This window comes from Taudactylus pleione, unplaced genomic scaffold (assembly GCF_031769625.1).
Source record: "Taudactylus pleione unplaced genomic scaffold, aTauple2 ptg000092l, whole genome shotgun sequence".
Classification (NCBI taxonomy): Eukaryota; Metazoa; Chordata; class Amphibia; order Anura; family Myobatrachidae; genus Taudactylus; species Taudactylus pleione.
This window is the reverse complement of record NW_028284494.1, coordinates 7,840,651-7,855,821: the sequence shown is the minus strand read 5'-3', so window position 1 is coordinate 7,855,821 and position 15,171 is coordinate 7,840,651. Positions and strand designations below refer to the sequence as shown.

The 15,171-nt window shown below is 47.2% G+C and overlaps 1 protein-coding gene across 1 annotated transcript in view; it reads left to right on the top strand.

Annotated features, from left to right (window-relative positions):
* Positions 1 to 15,171, top strand: part of LOC148527159 (granzyme A-like) — a 72,879-nt gene that overhangs the window by 32,970 nt on the left and 24,738 nt on the right. The window contains exons 3-4 of the mRNA XM_088469451.1: positions 4,652 to 4,793; positions 10,337 to 10,478. Of these exons, the coding sequence (XP_088325577.1) occupies positions 4,652 to 4,793; positions 10,337 to 10,478 (284 nt within the window). The remainder of the gene's footprint in view (positions 1 to 4,651; positions 4,794 to 10,336; positions 10,479 to 15,171) is intronic.

The window sequence follows — 15,171 nt, the reverse complement described above, 5'->3', positions numbered from 1 at the left end:
TAGACCACCCCGGGCCCACAACAAAACCATAACCTCACAGCAGGACACATATGTATTTCCATGTATTGTCTTTATTTTCGGCATTGTGAAGAGGTGGCAGGGCCATGATGACACGACCGTGCGGTCATGGCCCTGGCCCCACCCCCAAGATGGAGTCATTGCCCGGTCACACACCCCGCTGTATGCAGGCATTCAGCACCCTCCCAGAAGGAGGGAGCTGAATGTCAGCAAGTATGCATTGTACTGGCAATTAGGTAGAGTCAGCAGCTGGGATTTATACCCTTGGGTTCCCCAGGATAGGCTGAACCGAGTCAGGTGATACAGGAAGGCTCAGGCTGTCACTCAATTGGGCGCATTTAGTTCAGTTCTATTAGCGCTGGATGGTTTTTTCTTGATTTTTTTTTATCCCTTGTATTTTAGACATTAAACATATTTATACTGGCTGTACAGTGCTCCCAATTTTTTTCCTTTGTTTCTACATTTGTCAGGGGTTTGCCACTCCCATTTGTTGAGCTGCAGTTCTTTACTCTATGACAGACTAACACTGAAGCGCCCAGTTCCTTCTCTTCTTTGAATATTAGAGGCTGTTAAGGCCCAACAGGAAGCTGCCGAGAAATTTTATGCTGGGCATACTGAAAGCAAGAAAATACGAACTATTGTACATCAGAATGCATAGAAGGCCACCAATAGGATCTTTTGATAAGTTCCAATGTCTTAACGCCTGTATGGCTGGAGAACTTGGAGGCATGAGCCGATAATAGTAGTTGTTTTCGAAGTTCAGGAGAGAAGAAAGTTTTCCCTAGAGGAGATGTAAGCACATCAGTAGCAGCAAACACAGTAGGCTTTAACATTGGATACTGTTCAGGAACTTCTGAGTTGTCCTTGGGGTTCATGGACTGAGATAAGGCGTCCGCCTTACAATTGCAAGAGCCAGGATGGAAGGAAATTTTAAATCAAATCGGGAAAAGAACAATGCCCACCAGGCTTGTCTTGGTGTGAGGCATTGGGCAGTCTTTAGGAACAGAAGATTTTTGTGGTCGGTAAATACAGATATTGGGAAATGGGCACCTTCCAGCAGGTAATGCCATTCTTCAAAAGCTAATTTGATGGCTAAAAGTTATTTCTCACCAATGGGATAGTTCTTATCGGCAGGCAAGAATTTCTTTGGAGAAAAATCCACATGGGTGTAATTTTTCTTCAGATCTCTGTGATAACACCACCCCTACTTCTTCAGAGGAAGCGTCCACCTCAAGGATGAAAGATTGTTTTAGTAGCTGGAAGGCCGACTTTGCTTCTGGGCACCACTGCGTTGGGTTGGCACCCTTACGGGTTAATGCAGAGATAGGAGCTGTCAATGTAGAAAATCCTCTAATATATTTCCTATAGTAGTTAGCGAAACCCAGGAATCTTTGAATGGCTTTTAAAGAATTGGGTTCAGACCAGGAAAGTACTGCTTGAACTTTTTCGGGATCCATCTTGAGGCCAGTACCTGAAATAATGTACCCTAAAAAAGGAATGTCCATACTTCAAACACATACTTTTCAATCTTACAGTAGAGCTGGTTAGCATCCAAATACACAACCACCAAGTGGTACAGAAGGTCACGGAATATTTCGTTCACGAAATGTTGAAATACGGCTGGGGCATTGTTCAGACCAAAAGGGCATGATGAGGTATTCATAGCGCCCATCTCTAGTATAAAACTCCATCTTCCATTCATCACCCAGGTGAATGCGGATAAAATTGTATGCACCCCTTAAATCCAATTTCATGAAGATAGTAGATCCTTTCACTTTATCAAAGAGCTCTGTGATTAATGGTAATGGGTAATGATTTTTGATGGTGATTTCATTGAGCCCCTTATAATCAATGCAGGGGCGATGTCCACCATCTTTTTTTTTTTTTACAAAGAAAAACTTAGCGCCGGCAGGAGAGGATGATGGACAAATAAATCCATTGTCAAGATTTCTTGAATGTACTCAGACATAGATTTAGTTTCAGGCACGGATAATGGATAGATACGACCCCAGGGAGGTGTTTTTCCAGGTACCAATTCTATGGGACAATCCCATTCCCTGTGAGGAGGCAAAATGTCAGCCCCCTGTTTACTGAAAACGTCCATATAAAGATGTTATTGGGATGGTAGATTCTTAGCCAGTGCAGTATCAGAAACCCGGATGGGGACCACTTTCTCCAGACATGCTTTAACACAGTTCTTACCCCAAGACAGGATATGCATGGTAGAACACTCAATCTGGGTGTTGTGTTTCTGCAGCCAAGGAAGTCTGAGTACAAAAGCATGGGTGGCTTTAGGAATGACAAAAAACGATATTTCTTTGGAGTGTAATGCTCCTACCTGGAGTTTAACAGTTGATGTGCAGTCAGTGATGGAGCCAGGAGGAATCAGACTGTCGTCCACAGCTGACAGTGATATTGGATGAGACAAAGTCACAGTGGGTATATGATGCTTGATGACATAGCTTTGTGTTATAAAGTTCTCAGCAGAACCAGAATCCAGGAGAGCAGAAATAGAATAACGTTTCTTGGCAAGAACAAGAATCACAGGAATCACAGAGTCTAGTGGTTGAGAAGAGGGATGTAGTCCTCCTAATCTTTTCCCTCTCTGAGAGATTAGGGGGTACATTTACTAGTTTTTAGAAGTGAGTTTTAGAAAAGATGTTGCCCATAGCAACCAGTCAGATTCAAGCAATTATCTTCTAGAACAGTGGTTCTCAAACTCGGTCCTCAGGACCCCACACAGCCCTTCTGTCCCATTTTAACCACTGGATAGAACCATGAAATGTACAGTATATATAAGTTATTAAACTTGTTTTGCAAATAATAGAATAAACAGATTATAACTTCACGTGGCAAGTGATGCAATTAAAATGCAGAAATGTACATATATTCTGACGAAGCCACTGATCGGAAAAGGGGGAGAAAGCGTGAAGTCACATCTGCGGACGCTGTTCAGCACATTTTTGCATCCAGCCACACAACCTAGAGATTGGTGCAGCCGGGGACCACGTTTCTGGAGTTGTAGTAAAACTGCCTATAAGTGGGAAGCTGGCTGGCTGTGAGTGGAGCAGCTGAGTCTGTGAAACGGAGACTGGGTCCCCACGTTCAGCAGTTTATACTGCAAACATAAGCTGATTGCTAATTTGCACATGGGACTGTTCTCCCTAAGATGTGGGCTCTGTTATCAAGCAGCTGGGAGGTAAGAATAAGGACCTGTTTATGTATTTATGGTACTACGCTGCCCTCTTGTGGCATTGCATAATAGGATCTCCAGCAGCCAGGAGGTGAGGATTACAGCAGTGTGTATTTATTTACTGGGACATCAACAAATTAACCAGTCCATAAGTAATACTAACAAGCTAATTACTAACAGCTTCTACTAATACATTGTTGGACTCTGGCCCTGATTGAGACCCGCTCGCTGGGTTTGTGGGCGGTTTTTATTTATTTAATTTTCTTCAGCCACTCTCTAAGCTGTGGGAGACCACCCACAGCTTGTGCAAGCAGCCAGGAGACCATCACGATAATCGCGACCATCAGCCTTGCGACGAGACCCTACAATCGGGTCTTGGCTGCCGCAAGGCCGAGTGGACTTCCTACTCTAATAGAGCAAGGAGTCCACTACTGACATCAGTAGTGATGTCAGTAAGACCTCCCAACAAATGCCAGGCGTTCCTAAGCGCTCGTGAGCGGCTCTGCATCAGGGCCTCTGTGTGAACTGGGCCTATCTACAATTTGCTTTTTAAAAATAATCTATTTACTAAAGTGAGTTTTTTGAAGTGGAGATGTTGCCCATTGCAACCAATCAGATTGTACTTAACCATACCTCCCAACATTAGTGAATATAAAAGTGGGGCATATCGAGCGCGACCAAAAAAGGTGGCAGGGCCTAGCGGCAAGGGACGAGCTTATCGCGAGTGGGCGAAAAACGGGACTGTCCTGCCCAAAGCGGGACAGTTGGGAGGCATGCTTAACATTTAACTAGCACCTTCTAGAAGATAATAGCTAGAATCTAATTGGTTGCTATTTGCAACATCTCTACTTCTAAAAACTCTCACTTAAATTTACCCCGAAATCATTAATGGACTAATTACAGTATTGATTTCTACATATGGACTGGTACTAGCAACACTGAAATAATCAATTCATTACTGTTGTAATTGAATCGATATATGGTTGCTATACATGTATTTTTGCATTTTAATTGAATTTCTGGCTGTGTGTAGTTATAATGTATTTTAATTGTGGTTTTCAATTGTGTTATTATAACTTATTAAATTGTTATCTGGATCCAGCGCTTCTTTGTTTGTTCTATTGTTACCTCGTGGCGAGGGTTCCAGTAATCTCTCTGATTGTGCCAACAGTTTCCAGTTTAAATATCAATCAAAATCGATCAACATCGACAATCTTTAATTAGGTTTTTAGTAAATGTGTGATTTAGCCCCAAGAACACTTCAATGTTGATTTTAAAACCTAATTTTCGGGGGGGTTTACCGCATTTCTGCTCTTAGTACATCCCGCCCACTTTCATGTAAGCCCCTAGTTACCATAATTTTCAGGGGAAAAAAATTACTCTGGCTACTTTGCATCTTATGTTATTCCTGTACGGTTTTTTTTTTTTATCTCTTTGCAGGTGAATGTGTTAAAATCATAGGTGGGAGAGAAGCTGCTCCTCATTCTAGACCGTACATGGCTCGATTGAAAACTGAGAGATCATTGTGTGGAGGAACTTTAATAAAAGATAACTGGGTGCTAACAGCAGCTCACTGTGCAATGTAAGTATTTATTAGTTAGAAGATTAATATTACCAATAAGTGCATCACATTTTTCACAGGGGTATGCAAGAGCAGTGGTGTCATTAGAAGGGTGCGGACCCCACTGTCACCATCTGAGGGGGTGACACCAAAATAGCAGAGCTGCTCTACTATGCCCTGAGAGGTTGGGGGGATGCCCAGCAGCTCCCAATGCACTGGGCAAGCCGCTAGCATGACATGAACGGGGGCGTGTCATGCGGTTATGCCCTCAAAACAGCATTGAACAGTAGGCGTGGCTTCGTAAGCATGAGGACACACCCCCTTTCAAGTGCGCACCGAAGGCGTACACAAAGAATGCAGAAGTGGGGATGACTGGGTGGGTGGTCGCACTGGGTAACACCAATCCTAGTGACCTCACTGTGCAGGAGTACTTCTGTTACCAACTATAGCAAGCACAGGAATATATTACATGTGCCCAGAATCCCACTAAAAAACAGGAATAATATTTGAATATTAACACACACTGCAGAACAGCTGTTTCTAGCAGCTTTTACAACTCATTGTATAGTATAATAGTTACACCTTTCAGTACTAATTCAGAGTTATTAGGAAAGCCAGCTAGAAGGTGCAGACATGTTGGAGAGCAAATCTAAAATGTGCACCAAATGTATAGTTGGTAGGGGACGCATAGTGGCTCACCTCTAAATTGCAGTGTAAAACCAAAGTTATCTATTATTTGTGTGCACGATGTAGCTGTGTTTGCTCCTAGCTGTAAATGAGGTACATAAGGGGGTACATTTAAAACAGCAATCATTAGCCTGTGCTGCTGTGTGCTGGGCTGGGCTGCAGTGGGAGACCAGGAATATTGCTGCCTCTGAGCAGCAGCAGTCTCCTCTCCTCTGCCTGTGGGGAGGAGCGATCACACTGAATGTGCCAGGCTGAAGGGGCTCACAGCACCCCCTCCCCAGTGCTTTGCACTGGAACGTTTTGGACTCAAAATCACAAATTTACTAAGCAGCATATTGTACTGTCTATGTAGATCCATTGGTGATACTCATCCGTTTCTTCTGTGTGCGATTTCAGCCAGATTGCCCCCTTTACGATAGACTCCGCAGCCAAATAGAATTATGAATCTGCTGAAAGTCAGCAGCGGATTCAAAGCACTGCACGGATCAGTGTGCCATAATGTAAAACCAGCCCCGGACTCTGCAGGAAGGGAAATGAGTTGTGTAACTGTATTTGTTTTTATTTGCTTGCAACATAAAATAGAAACGGTCAGGTACCCATTTAGTATACCTACTATACTTGTAATTATTACAGTACAACCATGCCTGCTTCAGCTTTATACTTAACTTACAGGTACTTTTGTTAATATGGGGTCTATTCATTATCACATAAAATTAGGTTTAGAAATCGCATTGAGGGCCTGATTCAGACCCGCTCGCAAGCACATAGCGCTCGCAAGTGGGTCAATGGTGGCCCAGTGTGCACGCGCATGCGCGAGCCCCATAGCGAGTGAGAACTTCACTCGCTCCGGGGCTCGCAACAAAACGGGGTGGCTGTCGATGTTGATCGACAGCTCGCCCCATTTTGTAGGTGGATAGGGGGGTGGCTGCACAAACGGAGGCATTCCCGAAGGAACGCCTGCTGTTTGTGGGCGGCCCTACTGACATCACTCGTGATGTCAGTAGTGGACTTCCTGCTGTATTAGAGCAGGAAGTCCACTCGGCATTGCAAGTGCTGAGACCCTACCTTAGGGTCTACTCGCATTGCCGATGGTCGTGATAATCCACCCATAGCTTTGCGAGCGGGCAGGAGGAAAAAAAAAAAAACGCCCTGATTCAGAGCGAGCGCTCGCAAACAGCGAGCAGCTCTGAATCAGGCCCTGAGTTCTACCTAATTACTGGAGGAATTCATCATTCCTGCTCTCCATAAGTATCTCTTCTGAAAAGCTGGCATTTTTGTGATGACAGTTTTAAGTAATATAGATACTTTTCCTTGTCTGCTCCTGTATCACCGCAGCTGTAAACAGTTCTGCGCATGCGCCGCTTCCAAGAGAAACAAACCTAAAAGCTATTTTCTAGAAAAAACGGCGCATAAATGTAATGTAAATTAAACAAAAAAAAGGAAAACCAACATATATAAATGTATCAATTAATAATAAATAAATACTGTGTGAGCGATCTATACAAAAATTTACATAACAAGTTTAATAAACATAATATGCAATCTAAATGTTATAACAAACACAAACATATGGTTATAATATAGGCCCTCATTCAGACCCGCTCGCAAGTGGGTCGCTTGTTGGGCAGTGCGCGCGCAAGCCCCGAAGCGACTGAGAAATTCACTCGCTCCGGGATCGCTACAAACGGGGTGGCTGTCAATGTTGATCGACAGCTCGCCCCCTTTTGTAGGCGGGTCGGGGGGGTGGCTGGCCGAATGGAGACGTTCCCGAAGGAACGCCTGCCATTTAGGGGCGGCCCTATTAGAGCAGGAAGCTCACTGGGGCTTGCGGCAGATGAGACCCTACTGCAAGGGTCTGGTCACAAGCCCGATGGTCGCAATGGTTGCGACCATCACCTGGCCGCTCGCTAAGGCAGCTTTGCGAACGGCCAGGAGGCTGGCTTTTAAAAAAAAGCGGCTGCCCTCATTCAGAGCGAGCGCTCGCTTTTTGAGAGTGGCTCTGAATGAGGGCTATAGTTTTAAGAAGAAATTATGTAGAATGAGTAAAACACCAGAGATATAGAACAATCCCTCTTTTGCAAAAGCATTGTGAATAGTCAGTGGAGGCTCCAAATAAAATTACCGGGTGCCTGCTCAGTCCAATAGGTGCAGTAGTAAATATACAGCAAGGTTGGAATAGCCTGCAGCCCGAGCGGGCCCTCCAGCCGCAGCATCAGCCCTGACCATTAGTCAGCCCAGGCCAGGCATCTCTGAGGAGCTGCTGACCCCCCCCCAATAAAGGGATCACCTTCTCCAGGGCACCCCCCTGCCTAGGCTGATAGCCCAGGGCTATCCCCGCCACCCCTGGGTGGTGGGTGGCGGGTTGATTGTGTTTTGTGTTGTGTAAAATTAAGATTGTTCATCATTGTCATTACAGTGGAACTACAGGTCCCAGCCAGCCTCCATCGCAAGCTGGTACATCTAGAACCACAAGTACCAGCATGCGGGGCATTAAGGGCCCACTGGTACCTGTACTTCACCTGTAATGAAATGGTTAAATAAACACACAACACACCTGTAAAGTAAAGCTTTATTACATACATACATACAATCATACATACATACATACATACACATAAATACTCACCTGGTTCCAGATGTTCACGTCCACTTGTGATCGTAAAGTATCCAAAGGGAATAACCTGTAAAAAAGATTCAATACTCACCTTTCTGTCCCACGATGTTCTCCGCAGAATTTTGGATGGGCACCGATACAGCGTAACAGCATATTACTACATGCTCTTTCTCTGCGCTACTGTCTGCTCGTGGGAACGAGCAGACTTCGGTCGCGTGCCGCCGGCCAATCAGCGGCGGCTTACATTAGCGGCCAATCATTGGCTGGGACCCACGTGGGCTTAGCCAATGAGCGGCCGCTAATGTAAGCCGCCGCTGATTGGCCGGTGGCCCACGAGTGAAGTCTGCTCGTTCCCACGAGCAGACAGTACCGCAGTGTAACACCATGCAGAAGCATGCTGTTACACTCTATCAGGGGCCCGTATTGGATTTCTACGGAGAACGTCTTGTGTCAGAGAGGTGAGTATTGGATCTTTTTTTACAGGTACTTCCAAAAAAATACTTAACGATGACAAGTCCACGTGTCGACCTTTTCCATGTCGACCGTTTGACCCTGTCGACCATTTGTACCTGTCGACCGTCTAACATGTCGACCTTTAGTGTGTCGACCTTTTGTACCTGTCGACCTTTTGTACCTGTCGATCTATTGACTGTCTAACAACTGGGGTAGATCTAGACATTGTCTAACTAATTTTTGTCTATCTCTTATACCACACCCTCTCTGATATGTGCTGGCTGCTAGGTCTGGAGAGATTTGCAGAGAGAAAATATTGCAATCTCGGGTGATTAATCTCCTGCAAAACGAGTTACTTGGGAAAGAGATCTCGTTCTGCTTCACCATCGGCAAACTCGTTTAGCTTCAAATCGCCTGTTGGTAAATTTGGTAAAAGAAAAGGGATTAAATAACCTGAATTTTGGTGAATTCCAGCGAGTTAAATCACTTTGAAAATCGGGACCATCTCGAATCTTAGTAAATTTACCCATAAAAGTTGTTTTAGCACTACAGCCAATAAGGGTCAGACAGACTCTTATTGGCTGCTGCACCCAGGGCCGGAGCTGGGCTGGAGCTCACTCATGAGCTCCACCTTCCGGCTCCTACAGTGGGTGAAGGAAGAGACGTCATGACATTTCTCCCATAGTGCCGGGGGGGACCGGAGGAGCGGACATAGGCAGAGGCAGGAGCGAGGGTTCAGGTAAGTATAATTATGTGTGGCTGTATGTTTTATATGTATGGAGCACTACTACTGGGGGCACTGTATAAGGGGTACTACTGGGGGCACTGTATAAGGGGCACTACTGGGGGCACTGCATAAGGGGCACTACTGGGGGAACTGTATAAGGGGCACTACTGGGGCACTGCATAAGAGGCACTACTGGGGGAACTGCAAAAGGAGCACTACTGGGGGCACTGTATAAGGGGCACTACTGGGGACACTGCAAAAGGGGCACTAATGGAGGCCCTGCATAAGGGGCACTAAAGGGGGCACTGTATAAGAGGCCCTACTGGGGGCACTGTATAAGGGGCACTACAGGGGGCACTGCATAATGTGCACTACAACAGGGAGCATTGCATGAGGGGCACTACTACTGGGGGCACTGCATAATGTGTACTATAACAGGGGGTATTGCATAAGGGGCACTTCTACTGGAGGTGCAGCATAAGGGGCACTACTGGGGACACTGCATAATGTGCACAACAACAAGAGGTATTGCATAAGGGGCACTACTACTGGGGGCACTGCATAAGGGGCACTACTACTGGGGGCACTGCATAATGTGCACAACAAGAAGGGGTATTGCATAAGGGGCACTACTACTGGAGGCGCTGCATAAGGGGCACTACTGGGGACACTGCATAATGTGCACAACAACAAGAGGTATTGCATAAGGGGCACTACTACTGGGGGCACTGCATAAGGGGCACTACTACTGGGGGCACTGCATAATGTGCACAACAAGAAGGGGTATTGCATAAGGGGCACTACTACTGGAGGCGCTGCATAAGGGGCACTACTGGGGGCACTGCATAATGTGCACAACAACAAGGGGTATTGCATAAGGGGCACTACTACTGGGGGCACGGCATAATGTGCACAACAACAGGGGGTATTGCATAAGAGGCACTGCATAAGTGGCACTACTACTGGGGGCATTAAGGTGCATATGGAATGGAAAGAAAAGTTCCCAGAGTGACGAGAAATGTACAGTAACACCATATTCTGAAAATACATAATATTTTTATATTTCTTCTTTCCTTCTCTAAGTAATGCTTCTACTGAAGTTCATCTTGGTGTCCATTCTGTATCACATCGAGATTCATTTTTCCAGAAACATTTTGTCTCAAGGTGGATTAAACACTATTATTACAATAAAGATACATTGGACAATGACATCCAGCTAGTACAGGTAAGAATAATCCAGTGTACATCTGTTGAGAGTCATTATTTTGGGCCTGATTCAGAGATGGGCGCTAATCCCGTTGCGTTTGCAATTCCGTATGCATTGGTTCTGTGAAAATACGCAAATGATGCCTCCGCAGGAATTTTTACAGAGATGCCCACAGGCGGCGTCTTAAATCTGCAGCTACAAAGATGGACCATCGGTCGCACATTCGATCTTCTAATCAGCCACAGATGGTATATTATCGATGGCTGAGCCCGATGGTGAAACACAAATGCTTTTTAAACAGGCACTGACTGTCCATGTGCAAAACCATTGATGGTTTGTGTTCAAAAGTTTAAAACCAACGACAATCGTTGGCAGAGCTGTTGATGGTCACCAGTAGAGTGACCTGCTATTTGATGTTTTGTGACTGTTAAACCTGTGGAACTACAAGTGCTGGATAAACTACATTTCCCAGGAAGCATTGCAAGCCTGCAGGAGAGGATAGGAGAGTTAATTATTTGTGATGGTGCTTCACAAAGCCAGAAAGACAAGGAGTGAGAGATAGTTATGGCCATTGATGGTCGATGGTTTAAAAGCATCAGTATATAACTATCGATGGCTAAATGCTGCGCATGCACAGACCTTGGCCATCGGACCTGCGGTGCCAGTGTTTTTAGCATCAGTGATGCGACATCAATGGCAAAAACACCTGTTATCAGCCATAGACCATCAATGGTTACAAAACTTTGAGTAGTGTCAATATCTGCACTGCAGTCACAATCCTTTGAAGTTGAGGGTATATCAGAGTGTCAGGTAAAATTCCCTTCAAGCTAATTGGAGAGTATAGGCAGTATTAGTAAGCCTCCCGATTACCAGTCTCCATAGTATTTTGCAAACGTACAGCATGTGTAGATGACCAGCTTGCCATGTGCATGATAGTATGAAGAGGTAAGACTTTGAAGCAGTTTTAAAGGCAGCACCACCCAGTAAATAAAGCCCATAACATTGAGAAATAGTAATACTAGCCGCTATCATGTAACAAACTGCATCCAGTAGACATAGAGGGTTTAGCTGTACAGTGAGGTTTTCTACAGGTGACAAATAATTTCAGTATATTTTAACTAGGGATGTGCAGGCTTGGATTAGTTAGGATTTTCCCGCCAAAAATCGTGTTTCAGAAAGAGGCAAAATGTCATCTTACATGGACAAACATCATCTTTCTTGTACTTTTGTCCAGGAATGATGATGTCTGTCCTTGAAAGATGACGTTTTGCCTTTTTGTGAGACACAATTTTTAGCACGAAAATCCTAACTAATCCTAGCCTGCACATCCCTAATTTTAACAAGAGTGGTAAGAGCGAGGTGAGCAGACAGTGGCATCATGAGGGGGGGGGGGTGCGGGGATGCGGGCCACACCTGGGTGTCACCCACGGAGGGGCTGACACCAAAATGCCAGCTCCTCTGCAGTGACAGGGCTGCCATCAGAAATCGTGGGGCCCGGTACTGACAAATAAGGCAGGGCCCCCCTGGGGGATGGCGCAGAGGTGGGTGGAGCTGTGTATAATGTGGGTGGAGCTACACAGGGGGGGTTAGCCGTCAATAGTGCATGACCCAGTTTAAAAATTCTCAAAGTTTGGGGTGGGGAAGGCAGGATGGGAATGGGTGGCACAGGATTGGGAAGGCTGGACAGAGAGGGCACAGGGAAGGTTGGACTGGGGGTGCACAAGGCAGGGAAGGCTGGACCTTAATTGGGGGGGCACATGGCAGGGAAAGCTGGCTGGACTAGGGGGGGCAGGGAAGGCTAGGTACACTAGGGAGGAGGCACAGGGCAGTGAAGGTTGGACTGGGGTGGGGGACAGGGCAGGGAAGACTGGCTGGATTAGAGGGGGCACAGGGCAGGAAAGGCTTGCTAGACTAGGGGAGCATGGGTCAGGGAAGGCTGGCTGGACTGGCTGGATTAGGGGGGGCACATGGCAGGGAAGGCTGGCGAGACTAGGGGAGCATGGGGCAGGGAAGGCTGGCTGGACTGGCTGGATTAGGGGGGGCACAGGGCAGGGAAGGCTGGCGAGACTAGGGGAGCATGGGGCAGGGAAAGCTGGCTGGACTAGGGGAGCATGGGGCAGGGAAGGCTGGCTGGACTGGCTGGATTAGGTGGGGGACAGGGCAGGGAAGGCTGGCGAGACTAGGGGAGCATGGGGCAGGGAAGCCTGGCTGGACTAGGGGAGCATGGGGCAGGGAAGGCTGGCTGGAGTAGAGGGTTATTGCAGGGAAGGTTTGCTGGTTTCTTGCAGCAGGTGGTGGGGCACAGGACAGGGACTCCTGCTACCTTGTTTCTTCAGAGGGCCGGGAGACAGCAGTGCAGAATATATGAATCAGCAGCCGGGTATACACAGCGCAGCCAGCAGTAATTGAAATATGATGCTGCCCGCGAGCCAATCACAGCTCGCGGACCGACAGCCAATCAGGAGCGGCTGCAATGGCTGCTCCTGATTGGCTGCCGGTCCGCGAGCTATAATGTCTTGCGGCCGGCACCATATATCAAATGCCGCCGGCGGCGCTGTGTCTTCCCGGCTGCTGATTCATACATTCTGCACTGCTGTCTCTGGGCCCGGCAGTCCCCCCCTGACGGTGGCCCTGGTGACAGGAGTCGGGTGCTGCAGTCAGTGTGACATTCTCATGCAGCACCCAACTCCTGTCATAGAAGAGGAGCCAACGGTGCTGACAGCCCAGTCTCCGGGGGCAGCCCTGCATCTCCGGCGATGCTGGGCTGCCCCCAGAGTGAAGTCATCGGGTTCCCCCACGAGGCCATGCCCCTTTATTTTAGGCTGTGCCCACTTTTCAGACGCGCCACCGCCATGCAGGGATAGTAAGAGTGCGCGTCGGATGTCACCAGACCCGGTGACGCCTCTGTAAGTAGAAAATTGGAGACAATGTAAAAGTTTGATTCTTTATCATCTTTAACTATGTCTGATGCTAATAAAGAATTCTACATAAGAGATGTTTCGGTATGAGCCTTAGGAATAATTTGGTACACTTCCGGGGGTTGAGAAACCATGGGTATGGGAAACTTAATAAGGAAATTATCTCTCTGTTGGCAATGTGTGCACAGGTGGTGGTTTTAGTGAAATGTACACACCAGGGGATTGCAAGATGACCCAAGAGCCAGTCCAGTGTAGCTTACCCAGACAGTGTGGTTTATTATGCAAGCGGTAGTACAGCCGTACTCTAAAGGTGGGTACACACTGCAAAGATCTAGCTGCACATCGAGTGATCTGCAGTTATACATGTAGGTGATGGTCATTCATATACACTGAATGACCATCATCTTCTAGGCAGCGGTGGGCCATGACCCCCTCCCCGCGGCTGCCGCTGTATGTGTTTCGGCGATCGGCTGATATATCTGTCCATTGGCTGTGCAGCACAGCCGACGCGATATGTCTGTGAACGACGTCGTTCACAGATCACCAGCCAATGTCTGTCTCAGATATGCGGTAGTGGTGCAGGTGCTGGAACAGCGGTCAATGTGAGTGAAAGGTCGCAAATCTCTGGAGCTAAGGTAGAGACGTCCATCTCCCACTGTCACTCATGCACAGTAAGCAAGATGGCATGCGCTGTAACAGTACTGACGGTCATCCAGAGGAGCCATATTGATGGCTGCACAGTAGCACTCTCCACTTCTAACAAGTGCAGCCAGCTGCGAGCCTTCTGCATGAGGGGGGATGCTGTTGCTGGTCCAGCCGGCAAGGCCCCGGCACCTGCACAATGGATCTGGTAGGCGCCGGAACCCATGTGGGGCTGCCTGAAAGGCAGAGCAGCGTCTTCCACTGGAAGATGCTCTCGCAGCCCGGACTGACAGTCCCAGGGGGAGAAAACACCTCTCTCTGGGGATGCAAGGCCTGTGTGTGACTGGCAGGTAGCGCTTCCAATGGGAAGTCACAGCAAAGTCACAGTGTAGACAATGCAGTCATGGAATGCAACTGGCTCACTGAAGTGGCGGATCTTACTGGGGGGTGGCTGCAGCCCTGCAACCCCTAGGTAAAATCTGCCACTGAGCTAAATTCCTCTTCTTGCAAATGCTAAAGCTAAAAGGGTATCCAGTGTCTTGGGGCTCTATTTATTAAATTTATTTTTACTAAAATAAAGTGAAATAGGGTGTTTTCACACCCTTTTCACATTATTTTAGTATCACCTATAGTTATTACAGGGCAATTGGTGTAGAATTCGTAAAATTCTACTCCAACCCCTAAGTATCACTTATTTTTAGTAAAGCAGATCGCATTTCCCATAACTGTAATGGGAAATGTGATCCGACCATAGTTACTAAAAATAAAATGTGAAAAAATATTCAGGAAAGCCCTGTGATAATAACGCCACCTGGAGGTGGCGTTATCCAGGGTCTCCCCCGGTTACCTGACTCCTGGCCTGCTCTAACGGGGAGAGCAGAGACGGGAGTCAGACCCAGTAATCAGCTGTGTGGTCTAAACAGACTGCAAGCTGATCACTGTAAAAAAAAAAAAATTACTTACCTGACTCCAGGGACCGGTGATCGGGCCTCCGGTGATGACTCCCCTTCTGTCGCCCACAGAGCACTGCTGCCCGGTCATCAGGTGATCGGGCCCCAGTGCAGTATGGGAGATCACCTGGAATGGAGAACATCACCGTAGGCCTGGAGCATGCAGGTAAGTGTAAGTAAGGGAGAGGGGGGTCGCGGGGG